General features: G+C 34.3%; 2 protein-coding genes across 4 annotated transcripts; one reads left to right on the top strand and one right to left on the bottom strand.

Annotated features, from left to right (window-relative positions):
* Positions 1–262: 262 nt before the first annotated feature.
* On the top strand, positions 263–3,007 carry LOC102613032 (calmodulin-binding receptor-like cytoplasmic kinase 2). The gene is made up of 6 exons (XM_006491089.4): positions 263–698; positions 975–1,228; positions 1,325–1,493; positions 1,594–1,683; positions 1,808–2,109; positions 2,293–3,007. The coding sequence occupies exons 1-6, from the start codon at positions 443–445 to the stop codon at positions 2,554–2,556; spliced, it is 1,335 nt and encodes a 444-aa protein (XP_006491152.1). The 5' UTR covers positions 263–442; the 3' UTR covers positions 2,557–3,007.
* Positions 3,008–3,137: 130 nt separating this feature from the next.
* LOC127901525 (uncharacterized) lies at positions 3,138–11,711 on the bottom strand. 3 transcript variants are annotated; one of them, XM_052439046.1, is made up of 15 exons: positions 11,455–11,711; positions 11,187–11,245; positions 10,799–10,907; positions 10,252–10,361; positions 9,981–10,049; positions 9,116–9,204; positions 8,590–9,007; positions 7,399–7,919; positions 7,134–7,198; positions 6,779–6,858; positions 5,473–5,577; positions 4,983–5,122; positions 4,765–4,893; positions 4,128–4,280; positions 3,138–4,042 (listed from the first exon to the last, which is right to left on the bottom strand). In XM_052439046.1, exons 1-15 carry the CDS (start codon positions 11,639–11,641, stop codon positions 3,868–3,870), a joined length of 2,409 nt encoding a protein of 802 aa, XP_052295006.1. In that variant the 5' UTR covers positions 11,642–11,711; the 3' UTR covers positions 3,138–3,867. The 3 variants fall into 3 exon arrangements, with proteins under 3 accessions (XP_052295006.1, XP_052295005.1, XP_052295007.1); XM_052439045.1 differs by having other exon boundaries at positions 8,590–9,204; XM_052439047.1 differs by lacking the exon at positions 3,138–4,042 and having other exon boundaries at positions 4,156–4,276; positions 8,590–9,204.
* Between the last annotated feature and the right edge of the window lie 4,755 nt (positions 11,712–16,466).

Below are 16,466 nucleotides of genomic sequence, written 5' to 3'. Positions count from 1 at the left end.
AATTTCGATTTATTAAATTTATATAACTTGGTCCAATAAGATTATTCAAGACTAGTGCCAATAATTAAATTTGTACTTAATTCTTGCCCAAAATTCTTTATTTTTATTTTTTTTCATTTTGATTGACAACGTTAGAATATAAAAATATTTAAGAACGGTGCCAATAATTAAGTGCAACAAATAAAATATATATATTTGATAAAAGTTTCTTCTAAATCTTTTGCTATTAGTCAAAACATTATTTTTTTTCCCAAAAAAAAAAACAAAAAGTGGCGCATGTTTGTCAGAACCGCGTTTGAAAAATCAAAGTCTCCACTAATAACAGCTTACAGCCTCTCCCTCTCACTCAACCACCCGCCAATCCATTTCTGCATCACCAACCCCAGAGCCACTAGTCTGTCTTTCTTTTTCCTCGATGAAAAAGTCATAGCGAGACTAACAAATGAAGAAAAGCCAAAATCCTCTCTACGAAGGACGGAGCCCTAGCACCGGCGTGCGGTCAACGCCGGACCGGTTCTTCTACTCTCCAGGCTCTCATTACTCGGAGGCCTCTACCGTCCGCAACCGCAAGACTAGCAAGAACTCTCTAGCAATGGCCGCCAAAGCCGTCGCCGGACTCTTTGTTGCCTGCTTCACTCCCCCCGAAACCAATAGCTCGAAGGATTTTGTCAACTCTAATGAATTCAAACCTTCTCCAGGTATGATACCTTCGAGATCCAGCTCTAGTAGTTTCTTTCATTATTTAATCAGTTGATCTTGGCTTGCCATTTATATATGCAACACGTGACATGTTTGTTTGGTACTTGGTAGTTTGTACAGGCATAGGCATTGATTGCTTTTTAATTAATTGCCTACATTTCATGGATATTTTTTTATTTAAATGATTTTCTTTATGATCTGTAATATTGAAATGTATTAGCTGGTCGAGTTAATTAGAATATAACAAGATATATGATTGATTGGTTAATTTTCAGTAATATCGGATGGTTCAAGATCAAGAGTTAGCACTGAAAGAAGGCGAAGTTCAAGTCAGGGTCTGTATGTGAGTTCAAACAATTCAACACGAGGAGGAGATCAGTCTGGCAACGTGCAGATCACCATGGAGGAAATCTACAGGGCAACTACGAACTTCTCCCCTTCTTTCAAGATTGGACAAGGAGGATTTGGAACTGTCTATAAGGGCAGACTCAAAGATGGAACCATTGTTGCTATTAAACGTGCTAAGAAGGTTTAATAAAATTATACTTTCCTGGCCTTCAGGGCTGAATTGAGATTTTGTCTGTGATATGGGGTTTCGGTTTCACTTAGTTGTCTTTCTTTGCAGAGTGTATATGATAAGCATTCGGGTGCAGAGTTTCAAAGTGAGATTCGAACGCTGGCACAGGTGGAACATTTGAATTTGGTCAAGTTCCATGGGTATTTAGAGTTTGAAGATGAAAGAATTGTTATTGTGGAGTATGTTCCAAATGGAACTCTCAGGGAACACTTGGATTGTGAGTTTTTTCTCTCTGTCTCCGCTCTTTTGTACGTTTGTGTGAGGATACCTGCTGGATATGTATGCTCTTACCTGAAATATGAGAAGCACAATTGCAGGTCTGCAGGGCAACATTCTTGACCTTGCTGGAAGGCTAGATATTGCCATCGATGTGGCCCATGCCATCACCTATCTTCATATGTATACAGGTATGTTTTAGCTGTAGTGCTGGACTCATTTTAGTTCTATCAAGATATTGATGTTTCTTATATCCCCTGAAACTAAGAGACTCTGGTGATGATCCAAATTGGTCCTATTTGGCTTTCCCTGTAGACCATCCAATCATTCATAGAGACATAAAGTCCTCCAACATTCTCCTCACTGAAAACTTTCGAGCCAAGGTAGCGGACTTTGGTTTTGCTAGATTAGCAGCTGATACTGAGTCAGGTGCCACCCATGTATCAACCCAAGTTAAAGGAACTGCTGGCTACTTGGATCCGGAATACCTGAAAACCTATCAACTTACTGAGAAGAGCGATGTTTATTCATTTGGTGTGTTACTGGTTGAACTCGTCACTGGAAGGCGCCCAATTGAACCAAAAAGGGAACTCAAAGAGCGAATAACTGTAAAATGGGTGTGTTTCTTCAACCCCCATCCCCCTGCAAAATTCTTTTTTTGTTACTACATTTTCAACTTTTCGATCTTTTAGTCCAATTACAAAACCCATTTAAGTTAGAACATGAAGTCTTATTGAATTCATAGCGCAATATTGTGTGCAAAGATGGTTATAGTCTCTATTGTGATTTGCTGAGTGCAGGCAATGAAGAAATTTTCTGATGGAGATGCCATTTCAATCTTGGACCCAAGGGTAGAAAACACTGCAGCTAATAACTTGGCTCTTGAAAAGATACTTGAACTAGCCTTGCAATGCTTGGCTCCACGCAGACAAAATCGGCCAAGCATGAGAAGATGTGCAGAGATCCTGTGGAGTGTACGTAAGGATTACAGAGAGCTAGCAGCTTCAGATGTCCTTTTACAACCCTCTTATTCCAAAAGGAGCAATTCGACAAGAGAACAATAACAGCTTCAATTGGCCAAATGACATCCAAGGTGCAAGGTGACATTTTGATGGAGTTAAGCTTGCATCTACTTTTGCAAATGCATTGAGATCAAGAAAGATGTAGCCATTTAAGTGTCCTCTAGAGCCAATCAAAGCAAAATTCGAGAAGAAACTTTATTGAAAGGAGGCCAATAATTTTCGAAAAACTGGTGTGAAGGTAGTACTAATAAGCAGTCCATTTGCTGCGCACGTATGGAGAAGCATCTGTTCATGAGGTTTTGCTTGTACAGTAATAAGCTCATTTTTGCAGTGGGAAGTTAGTCGCTTCCTAACTATTGTAGTCTTGTTTGATTATTGATTCCTATTGATTTGCTTAGGCAATTTGTTAATAGTTTATACGCTCATTTGTATTTTATCTACTAATAGGTATCATTTATATGAAATAGCCAAGGAAAAGTGGTTTGGTTATGAATTCCACTTTACATAATTACCCTTCGCACCATGGCAATGGCATAACTTTTTCTCAAGATTTGAGAGGAAATAATTTGCGCGACCCTTGGGAAAAAAAAAAAAAAAAGCACATAAAAAAGTTCATGCACGAAAAAAAGAAATTATGAATCTTTATCGTCTCTTCGATCTTTAAGGACCATTCTTCCTCTGAGTCCTGTTCAAAATTTTTTTCACAGGAAAGCTGCTTTCTCCATACATTCAAATCTTTCAACAATCTTTCACCTCAGAGCAATGAGCAACCAGAAACGTCGTGGATTTTGATTCGGTCCCTCAAGCTTTATGGAGAATATTCAATGTTCTATAGCTGTTGAAAGACAGATTGATTCCTTTCGATTAATTTTTCATTACCGCACAATCTCTTTCCAAAAAGCTATGCATGACCATTTACTCTCCCTCCCTAAAGCTGACATCACATCAAAAACCGAAACAACAGGGCAATCTGTACTGTTTCCATGAAACAGCACCATGGATGTTGTAAATACAAAATACCCATTCAACATTAATGAAAGACCACATCTTTGTCCTTGTGTCCTGCTCTGCCACTAACCACTAGTTAGCGTCCTTTCTATATTGCCTCTGTTCTTTCTCCTACCAAGGTTACTAGGTTACTAGGTACTGGTATATGTATATTCACAGAGGGGGAACCTGAAGCATGGGGAGAAGAATCCACTACAAACTACTTCTGTTGAGGAGTATAAAATGTCTTCCTTCACCATTCTGTTCTACATCAAATGTTGCAATAATAAGACCCTTTATTGGTCTAGCTAGGCAGGAGAATTTGTTCTGCATGCCCAGAAAAAAAGAATTGCCTTTTTGTTGGAGCTAGATCGTCAAAACCTCCGGTCTTTCCCTCCCCTCAGAATCACCTCTCGGCATTGAATCCTGCCGAGTTAGCTCATAGGTTCCATCTAGGGGTCTTTGATTCTCACTATTTAAGCTAGAAACTTTTGAACAAAGGAAGAAGAATGAAGATGTATATATGCTCACATGCCAAATACTGCAAAACCATTTAACATAACAAACATCAGTGAAATAGACATAGAAAGAGATGGAGGGAGAAGAAACTAACAAACTCATAATACCTGTGCCAAATCCAGTAACTTTGACTAGTTTCCAATTTCCAGCTTATTGCTGCCATTGCTAATGCAGCGAAACCCACTAGTACAAAACCCCAGCGAAATCGTCGCAGAATTGTCTTCATGAAATTCCGAAGCCATTCCATAATAGTTTGCTGTCTACCATTGTGAAATAAAGTGAAATCAAATTCATTCAGCATATACTCATGCAACATGCAAGCAGGTATGATACTAATGAAGTGGAAAGCTTGTATCTCTTATCCTTTTGTATCTTGCATACCGAACTGCTAATTTACAGTAGAAATTATTAGGCCCAATCTCCAGTATATCCCAATAGATGAATTGTAGAAGCTTATGTTAGATCATTAGCTCAAATTTCAGTGCCCAATCACTAAAGCAGACACATTGCCTCAACAAGTCAATGATTGCCATTAACAAATGAATTTTAAGAAAGGAATTATATTTGCAAAATTTCAACTTCGATTGTAATATACTAAAAGCATCAAACATATTTATACTAATACCTACATGTATTCTTTTACTTCTAACTGCACTGTGAGCAAAGTAATGTAAATAAAAATTCATGATGTGAACAACAACCCCCCCCCCCCCCTCTCCAAAGAGAAAAAAAAAGGGAGGTTACCTGTCTACCATGTTCATACAAAAACCGAATCGTAAGGAAAATGATCTAAACTTAGTGGAGAGCTCCACCAGCAATCCAATAAGAAGACCCGCTGCTCCAATTGATATTACAAGAATAATATTGGAAGACCTGCAGAATAGCTTAAACATGGTTAGATGCCATAATGCCAAAAAACGAACATTATACAAAATTGAATTCTATCCACTGTTTCTGGATACCTGGTTGCCTTAGTTATGGCCATCATGGCTGTAAGGATGGCTACAACTGTGTGAATTGTCCTTTTCAATGCTTCATCAATTGTAGTTAGGTATATGAAAGTGCTCACCACGGCCATGAAAGAGAGCCAGAAGTCCATGAACTGAAACATTTTCCGGTTGCCTAATTAATAGTATCTCAATCTAATGACCCTAACAGCAAACACTCTTAAAAGAGAGAGGTTACTCGTGGAAAACAAGGGAATACAGAATTACATCATGCTACATAATTGGCCAACTCTCAACAGTCTTTCAATTGGCTGCCTTATTCTTCATGTCGTTGGTGCTTTCACGACAAGAGATGTATAAATTTCAACATGTACTCAATCCATGATGTTTGTTTGAGTTAATAGAAGTACTTATGAGTTAATCATATGCTGAGAGCTATAAAAGACCAAAGGTTTCAAATAAAACAAAAATAAAATAAGACATTCTTAAGAGGAACAAGTCATACCTGTAAGACATTAAAGGATAATGCGCACCAGGTGCCAACATCACATGCATGATATAATCCACTAGAGATACCACTTGCCGTGAAGAGTACCCATTCTGCAAACGCCTGCATAGAGAAAATTACTGTCCTTTTGTTGATGGGAAAATTAAATGATCAGTCAAAAAGGTATATTTTATACTGATTTGGTATGTCATACAAATGTTCCGTGTCCACGCTCTTAAAAGGTTAGTATAAATATGATCAATATTCCCCGATATTAATGACAATATCACTGACCTTTGTGGGATTTATAATATAAAACTAACCCCTCTAGGAAATATTTAACATTTATGGTGCATTTACTTTCCGGATTGGGGAATCAAAATTTGAAATCGAAATCATTGACGGCGTTTACTTCGCAAAATGGAGGTAGGAGCCGGAATCATAATCATGGGACCCACCCAAATTTGAAATGAGGAATGAGAAATTGATTCCCAAGGGTGATTGACCATTTTGCTTCCCCCACAAAATAAAAAATGCCCATTTTGTCCTCAGTTAAAAAAAATATTATAATTAATTAATATATTTATTCTAATTATTTATATATTTTGAATAATTTATTATTATTAATGATAAAAATAACAATAATTAATTAATATATTCTGAATTATTATTACTATTATTGTTATTATTATTATTAATGTAAAAATAAAAATAATTAATTAACAAATTAATGTTTGTTGTTGTTCTTATTATTAATGATAAAAATTATTATAATTAATTAATATATTAATGTCAATTATTATTATTAATGATTAAAAAATTTACAATTAATTAATATAGTAATATATTATTAACAATAATTATTAATAATAATAAATTTTGAGTAAATAATCACAATAATTAAACTAAAAAATAATAATTATGACAATAGCTTATTAAGGACTTTAGTAATTTGTTACAATCTAACTCATTCCGATTTCGATTCCAAGATAATGTAAACACATTAATGGCAATCTCGCTCATTACGATTCCAATTCCTACAATTCAAGTAAATAACTTATTCTGATTTTCATTCCCCATTCCGATTCCAGCCCATTCTGATTTCAGTTTAGTAAACGCACCATTAATGACAAAGGCACCACAGACCCAACTACTAAAGAGGTTGGGTGTAGGGTTAACAGATGTGATCATCATAACTTTTAGGATGATCAATGACACTGTCATCTTAGGAAGGATTTATGATGTTTACCTCAAAAATCTTTTGATCCAAGAAGTTTCATAATACTGTGAATCCATTTCAAGAAAAGCAGGCGTAAAGCTTTACCTTCTGTCGAAGGGCCTGATAGGCAGGAAGTAGAGCTGCAGCATTTGAAGCAATGAGAGCAACGGATTGCTGCACATGTCCTGCATGAATTTTCAAGTTGGTGGATAAGGTAGAAAAACATTTATTACCATAATGCTAGGTCCTAATGTTCACTTCAGATCCAAGTAATTGTCTTCATAAACAATAGACCACTTGAGTAGGAAAAGTTCATTGACACATACTTCCTAGTTCCTACATGCATATGTGTGGGTGTACATTCATGCATGCATAACTATTTTATTTTATATACAGAAGAAAAAAGTATGTGGACTGCAGGCAAAAATGTCTCTAAATTTGGCTTCACCATAATATTTACCTCGATGTGATACAAGTTCAACACTGCAGTCAAAGCCTCCATGGTCTCTATCACAGGCACAGAAGCTGAAAAACAGAAAGACCACACCATTAAAAGGGTCAAGGAAGGAAAACAAAACTGCAGTTCAAATTTCCATATGTGGGCATCCAAGTTTCGCCCACAATGGCTCTAGGTACTGTTGTAAAACAAAAATAAAGAGGATAAGATCTAGGAAGTATAATAAAGTTAAAAAAGTTAAACTAAGGGGAAAACTGAAAATAAAAACCTGTATAATGTCAATCCACTAGCATCGAAAGCATTTCTGCATTGCCCGTGTGACGAGCATCTTTTTGGGCATCTTTCAAGCGAAACAGACATGACCGTCTCACTTTTGGAGGTATTTACATGCCTTATACCAAAACCCCAAGTTCCTTCTCTAACGTATAAGATATAGAAATCAACCTTTTCTTCACTTGAATTATACAACTTAAAGAACATAGACCCAACACTGTTATTTGTCCTGTTTGCATAGTAATAGTCCCAGCTCTGAAGAGATGGCAATCCTCCAGATTTAGCATATATTTCATGTTTTATCTTTGTATCTGATGTCAGTTGGATATGGATACTTCCTCCAGCTGCACCCCGAGGAATGTCCAAAAGAAAATAAGTCCAAGTATTATCTTGTCCTTCATCGTAAGAGGAGTTGCTTAAAAGGGGTTCAAGAGGAAAAGCAGCGGAATCTGAGGGTACTTTTTCACTGACTGGTATATAATAGGACTCAAACAGGGTCTCTTTCCTGATAACTGTCTGCAGAGAACCATTCTCACTAAGTATTGCTGTGGGGTAAGTTTCTAGTAACAGGAATCATATAAAAAATCCGTTACATAATTCAACAGGTGAAATGAATGTTACAACAAAAACTTGCATGCAAAATATTCATCTAATATGCAGAAGCCTCTTCCTCAATCATTATTTTTCTGCATTATAAGCCAAAGCATACTTTAAATCCAAACATCCAAAATGTGCATTCCATAATCACCCAGCTAAAGCAATCAGGATAGGATCATGGGGAACAAGGCATTCACAAACCCTGTGGATCAATTTGATGAAGCAAGGATGTAATAGTTCTTTCATCATAAGCTTAAAATCTTAATCTGTCACCATTTGAAAGTATATATTATATGATATCTTGTTACCTTAAGCTTCACCTATAGTTCCATGTCACCATTAAAAAGCAAGTTACCAATTTATTCATCAAAAACTTTCAATTTTATTGCATTTCCTGTTTAAGAATGCATGCACGATTCAATCCAGAGAATTTTTAAGTTTATAGATAATCCTGAATTTGCTTGTCAAATAAACAATTGATAAATATTAAGACAACAGTTATAATGTGGAAACCAAATGGCACGGCAAAATACTAAGAAGAAAAACATTTAAAACAGCGTTTTTAGGGATGCAGGGGACACAGTCTCACCTGAAGTATATATCTTTCCCACTTACAATTTAATCCGGCCTTCCCCATGGGACATTCAAGTACTTGCCATTCCAAGGAATAGCAAACCTGTATGCCAGCATTCCGAGTCTCTCCAAGTTCTTTTGAAAGATTAACAGGTATAATAGTAATATACCATCGACCAACCTTAGGTGAGTCAACAATCAGAGGGCCATTGGATATGTCACCTGAATAATCATGCAGAATTTCTGAAGGCATTGCACCATGACGAGCAAAACACACTATGTTAGCTCCACCGGCATTTAGAGTATTATTTGATTGTGTCATGCTAAATGTGACATTCATAGCCATAATGATTAATTGTTCTGCTATTCCCAACACATCCAAGAAGAAGACTTTAATTTCGCCGTTTCCATGGCAAGGTGAGTCAAAAGAATTTCTGCAAAAAATCCCATTTTCAGTGGTCTTGTTGTTCAGCTTACTATCAGGAAACTGTTCAGTAAGATTGTAACTGTCAGATCGAACACACGATAGAGGGTCAACTGACTGATTGCAGTACTGGCCCCACATTGTTGAGGTTGTACATCCTTCCACGCTAATGTTGGCGGTAAAGGAGTACGATGGGCCTCGAATAATCTGCAGTACCAGAGAATTAGATGCAAGCTCATTTCTCAAAATATTTGCAACATTGACGCATTGGTGACATCAATATATCAAAAAGCGCTTTAATAAAAGTTAAACGGAAAGATTTCAGGAAATAAAACCGGTAACACTTAAGTTTTGTACACGTAATGACAGTCATAATCTTACGTAAATGACTGACATTGTATGTTAGAGAGGCATGTACGGCATGCTGATTTTCTGGATAGGAATCTTAAAGCCAGAATTGGAGGACTTTTGGAATATGTAGCCACTCTAAAGTTGCAGATTCCTGTCATAACTGTTTTGACTTCAATTGGTGCCAACAAAGAAAAACCTTTAGTTTTCTCAACAGTTTGAATAAAAAAACATATATTAGCTAGGAATCAATATTTGCTCCTTTTTTTTAAACTTTCTGATTAAAGTTCCTATTTTTGGAAGGAAAAAGCATATAACTGCTGTTCGTTTGAAATTATATTTTTTTCTTCTGTGCCCTAGAATAAACAACTACATACTATCAAGAGAAAGGAAAAAGAAAAGGCCTCAAGCACTCTATCAGCTGTCGTCATAATGATATTGTTTCTAACCAAAGATTGCTGCATTAATGTTGTGTTTCTCAGAGAACTTGCAAGTATTTCACAGTTGCAATCATCAATAATATAAAGATAGAGATATTAAGTAAATAAGTGAATAATCAGAAGACGCAATAGAATTACTACTATATCCTGAAACTGAATAATGAAGAATCTAATACTAATGCTTATGAGCTATACCATCTTTGATTGTGTCCTTATTGCTCCGACGCCATTGAAAAATCCAAGATACCAAGCTCCTGGAGATATCTGAACAAAGCCTCATAAGTTAAAAGCTGACAACAGTTTCTAAGCGACAATGAATTTTGTAAACAATATGTATGTGGCAGCATCAAAGCTCCCAGGAAAGAATAAGGAAAATAGGGGGAATATGAGGACAGAATGAAAACTTGTTGAGGAAAGGCACGAAGCAAGACCTTTTGGCTTTTTGCATACAAGTAAAGATATAGACCTGCTCATTTGTCAACTTCACTGATATATTTTTCTGCATCGGATAGCACTGCTCCTCATTCTGAATATCCTCTAATTCATTTGAAGATCCATTTGAGAAAGAACCTAACACTGCAATAAAGAAAATTTTCCATAGTAAAATTTTGAATCACTAGTATATCAGATTTATAACACAAAGAATGAACCTAAGAGAACAAAAACAGGCAGAATTTGGGCCTAATCAAAGCATGTTACATTACAGTCAGAAAATAGTGCTGCTAAGAATAACTAAGCAACCAGAATCTTACATGGTTACTAATGCCAAAAACTATATAGACACATGAGGAACAAAACCCAGGCCCAAAAAGAAACTGAAAGCCCTGACATTCATCCTTCAGCTACCTAAGAGATTGATCAACATCTTTTCACATATGCATTCAAATGTCGAAGAGCTACAGAATATAAATCCGTAAATAGAGTGGAATAATACAGGGAACATGTTAAAACTACAATATAGAAGAGATGAAAGGAGCCTACAACCCAGGGGATCCAAGTTTAGAACATCACACCTAAACCTTTTACAAAAGCATTTGTGACTTGAGGCAGAGGGAGACTGCCATCTCTCAAGCAAATCAAGGGCAGAGCACTTTCCGGAACTTTTGCTATGCTTCTGGCATCCTGTTAAGGGTTTGAACTATAAGCAGACCGGAAAAAATAAATAAATAAATTACAATAGAATTGAAGAAGTAATGTCATGGAATTGCCTTCATGATTGCACACAAATTTTGTAGCAGAACTTTAATATCTCTTCAAGTCATGATTGTAGGAAAAATAAACTTTAAAAGAATCTTACAATTAGCCAAACATGGCTATACAAAAATATAGCACGTTAAGTCATTAGAGATCAGCAACATTTTGTATTGTAAAAAATCTCCCAAATTAAATAAGCACGCTTACGAGGTCAACGTCTGACTCCAACACTATCGACAATGAAGAGAACCACGGTGGCAAATCAACTGGAGCAAGAAACAACGTCATAACAAGTGAAATATCAGAATTGATAATTAAAAATGTAGAAAATAAAATAATTTATTCCGCCAACACATGCTGAAGACAGAAGGGGGAAGCAGCCACTTGATCACGAGCAATTTGCTCAAACATGCGTATTATTCTTGTAAATAAAATTAATTTAAAAAAGAAAAATTGATAAATCTTGATCCCTTACCTCTGAAATAACGCGAATCAAATGGCCTTAGCCGAGTTTCGGGATATCTAAAACTCGAGATAGAGAAAGTGCCGTAGGCATCCACTTCACCGAGTGAATAAGAGCGGACAAAGAAACATGATAAGAAAACACAGTAACTGAGAATAATCAGATTAAACCGATAGCATGGAATCAAATTCTCTACCATTTCTTTTCTTTTTTTCTGAGTTGATTCTTTGTAACAAACGAGATTTTAAGTAAAGTGAATATTGTTAAAAAGCATTGTTTAATTTTATTACGTTTTACTATTTTATAGAGTGTTCGGTTGACTCGTGTCAGTCAAGATAGCTGTCGAAGATGATGCAACTGCATTATAATCACGCGCCAAGGGAGGGGAACGTTTAGCACTCGCTTGAACCGGCTTAAAATGGAGGGCGCGTGTTTGCACTTATTTTTCCCAACGGTGTGAATTAAAGTAATAAGAGACTTTTCTGCGCAAACCAATCTTAGGTGCGTTTTTTATATGAAATCACGATAAATCTGAATTAATCTAAATTTAAATATATTTAAATATTTAAATTTAAATAATATATATTAAGTTATTTTTTTAATTTAAAAAATTAAAAAAATATATTTTTATATTTATATTTTTTTTAAATTTAAATGTTAAATAAATAATATATTAAATACTATAATATTTTAACATTTATAAGTAAAACTAATGATGAGATTATTACGTGGGTAAATGTTCATGAGTGAGTTTTGAAATAGACATGAAAAATAAATTACAAAATAGAGATATTTTTTATATTAGCAAATAATTAACTTAATTTAAATTTCTCCATTAAGTAAAAAGTAAAAAAAATAACTTATTTTATTAAGTCAGAATTATCTAAAAAATCTCATTAAATTATAAAAACAAATACATGTAATTAACTTAATTAATTAAGTTAAATATCTTAAGTCATTAAGTTAAAAAGTAAACGACACTTTAGTATTTTTTCTTTTTAGAGAATAATCTTATGTATTTTTGTGACTAAGAAAAAGGGGAATAAATTACTTATAATCTTCATATCTGTTTGGTATAAAAATTGCCTAATATCAGGAAAGATCCGATGGAAGCTTCGGGTTCATTATATAACTATTTTGATAATTAGACGGCCCTGAAGATACTCACGATGTACAGACAAATATGAGTTTTAAGATGATTCAAGTTACGTTCTATTTTCAAGCTTCTTCAAAAACATAAATCCTTCATTCACTCACTTAATATTATTAGAAAGTTTAGATAATAGATGTGTCGTGTGGATTTTTTTTATTGATAATTTTTCTTTTTTTAGGTTAACTACCCTTTATATTTTTCTAGTTTGTACCATGAGGAATACATAATTTATTTGTTCAGAGCCTAAGCACAAGAATTAAATGGAAATTTACTTGTCACGTAGGTAACACCATGTTTTAATCTAAGTCATTAAAATATGTCTTGTCAGATTTTATACAACATTGTTTGTATAAAATACATTGTGAATGCAGTATTACACTTTATCAAAAGGTATTATTATTTGTTACGTGTTGAATGTCCTTTTGATTCAAAAAAAGAGTCCTTTTTAAAAGAATCTTTTGAAAAATACTAAAACGAAGAATAAAATTGACATCTGTAAAAACCATGGGCCAGCTACCTTGCCTACGTGGTAAGCAATGACTTTATTTTGTAATTGTCTGGATTTGACCGTTAGATTAGAAGTACCACAATCCAACGGATGTAATTGCACAGGGGTACTCGCTTATCCGGTTACCTGACAACAGAAATCTCAGTCTCATCTGCGAAAGCACATCGCGCGCACCCACCACCACTGAGAACGACGGACCACGCGGCGTTGTCCGGCAATCCACTCTCCAGAACAGTATGCTGCGAATATTGATAGCTTAGGGTACCGTTGATAGCATGAATCATAAGCATGCAACGGTAACATTGTTAAAGAAATATTGGCCATCTGATTATGCATCGGTATCAACACGGTTATGGTAGATCAAATCAATTATATAATAGATTTGTTGGTCGAAATTGAGAAAAGAAAGTTTGATGTTGCGCTTTCGTGCTAAATTTGGAAAGAATTACGTCACAAAGAGGTGCAAAATAATTTGCCCCGCAGTTGTTCGACAGATTGCCGGGAAGAATTTGAACTGCGTCATGGTTGTTGATTTCCACTGCTTTAGTTTCTGGAAAAACTCAGCAAATTGTTTCTAAACAAATAGTTTTTCATTCAATTCTCAGTCTTCGAAGACTATTACAGAATAAATTACAACATTTGTAGTACATGAATTGTAAGGAGAATATTGTTTATTAGCTGTCGTTTGTTTTTTAACTTAATGACTTAAAAGTGACTTAATTTAATTAATTAAATTAATTAGAGGTGTTTGTTTTTATAATTTAATAGAATTTTTTAAATAATTTTAACTTAATAAAATAAGCTAATTTTTTTGGCTTTTTACTTAATGGAGACATCTGAATTAAGTCAATTACTTTTTAATGTAAAAAATATTCTTGCTAAATAATTTATGTTTCATGTCTATCTCAAAATTTACCTATAGATACTTACCCCATATAATAATCTCATCATTATTTTTTTAGCCGACAAGGAATCCCTCCTCACTTTGATATCAACTCCTCAAGCATTAAATATCAAAATTACATGCGACAACTTCAAGATAAAATATAAATCAACTGTTTCAAGCATCTTATTAATTTTTTCTTTCTTATATTATATATGATAAAATTTGAAATTTATAGTATTTTATATATTAAAATTCCAAAATCATTATGTATTTACTTGAATATAATTTTACTTATAAATGTTAAAATATTGTGGTATTTACTACATTATTATTTGACATTCAAATTTAATATGGATACAAATGTAAAAATATATATTTTTAGTTTTTAAGTTGAAAAAAATAAACAACTTAATAATTATTTTTCGAGATTCAGATATTTAGATCTATTCAGAATTCATACTAATTCAGGTCTATTCAGATTTCAGATAAAAAAACAAACGTCACCTTAGTCTAATACGTTAAACATTTATATAACAACATATTTGAAGGAAATAATTAATTTCCACTTGAATGGCCTCAGTGTATCTAATCTTGAGCTATTAGATTTGCCGGCTTAAACAATCGCACATTATGGTGACATCTTCGGATTGTCAAATCTAGGGTTTTCCAGTGGCTCTAGTTAATGCCCCTAAAATTTTTATCATTAAATTATTGTAATTATTTTTTATCATAAAATTATTTTCCCCCCAACCAACTTATCTCAATAAATTACCTCTCTCTCTCTCTCTCTCTCTCTCTATATATATATATATATATTATGAGTTTATAACATTTTCTTTGAGCCATTATTTGTTTCCAACAGTTTGCAGTAGTCACACAATTGCTGCATCAATTATCCTTCTAGTTATTACCAAAGATTAACCTTGATAGTTCTATTTGTTCTCGCAATTGTTTTTGTTTTTTCCAGAGTTCACCTGCTAATTACCAACTATGTTGGTGAAAGAAACCTATAAAGTAGTTGCTTGTCTTGTGGCTTCGTAGGATTCCAGCAATTGGATATCCAACCAACAGTACTGTAGCCAATGGACAAACATGGCGTAATTTGCCCAAGAGGCAAAATAGTTGCAGCACAACAACAAATATTGTTCAACGAACAAGAAGATGAATTATTATTATTTTATGATAACAAGAAGATGAATTATACTACAGGGTCAGCTACCTTGTCCTTGTGGTAACCGTACCCTGTTTTGTGATGAAGTCAATGATAAATTCATGACGAGGGTGAAAAGGTCAAAAGCCGAGAAATTATCCATGGTTAAACATACAAAGTAAAAAATTAATTATTAGGCTTTCATGAACAATTTTTATATTTAAATGAAGAATATCTCCTCAAAAAATATGGAGTGGCTGTTGCTTGTCGGAAGTAGTTGGAACTGAAAATATACAGAAAGTACCAGTATCGAATGTGCCCAATCTAATTAAATTCCGATATGAACCAATCACAAGTAACGACTACCAGAATAAAATCTTCGTTAACAAAAGATTAAAAAACAAAAAAAAAAAAAAATTGGAGACAAGAAGGAAGGTTGAATATAAAAAGCCCATGTCTGTCCAAGCGCAAGCGTTATCATTAATTACGAGTGGTCGGATTGCATCGGTTACAAAAACTACTAGCCCATAAAAAGGGGACTTTGTCTTTTGTTTTTTTTTTTTTTTTTTTTTGGGGGTTAAGAATTGAAAACTCTTGGGTCTGGATTTTGAAGAGAAAATTTGGCGGTCTTCTCATCAACCTGGCTATTTATTTTCTCCTTCGTACATTAACAGGCCAACTTGCCAAACTAATTCATGAACTTTTAGTTTTTCGTGATGATTTTCAAGGCAACGGAGTTTCGAGACAACAAAAAGGCAATCATTAATCCACACAAACTTGCTCCCGTACAATCGAATAAGTTGGGTTATTGTCAGCTTGTGTCCTACGAACGGCGCTGCTTCTTTATTTATTATTTATTATTGTTTTTTTTTTTTTTTTATCTAGTTGTTGATTCTAATAACGGATGACCGATGACTGTTCGGGCACCTCACATACCATATTTAAATGTTTCGCACTATTAATTGCATGAGCCACGGACTTGCTCTTTCTATTGTAAGTTTTGTTACCTACAAGTTTGTTTATCAATTTCTTACGGTATCTGATGATTGTCTTGTTGCAAATTCATTAACCGAATATTTATCGATCTTATCAGTTGAGATTAATTGCACGTGTCAATTTTATGGCCATTTGATGTCATTTCACTTCAGTCAATCAATCTCTTCACTCCAAGACAAATTGAGGGGTGTGCTATAGATAACATAGACATGGCCTTATGCTATAATTTATGAGTTCATTTGTAAAAGGGTCTCCTTAACAAGTTACAATCAAATGAAATTTATCTATTAACTTTTAAAAGACCTTGTGAAGGACTGATCGCGAGTAAAAA

Source organism: Citrus sinensis, chromosome 3 (genome assembly GCF_022201045.2).
Source record: "Citrus sinensis cultivar Valencia sweet orange chromosome 3, DVS_A1.0, whole genome shotgun sequence".
Classification (NCBI taxonomy): domain Eukaryota; kingdom Viridiplantae; phylum Streptophyta; class Magnoliopsida; order Sapindales; family Rutaceae; genus Citrus; species Citrus sinensis.
This window is presented reverse-complemented; position numbering and strand designations above follow the sequence as displayed.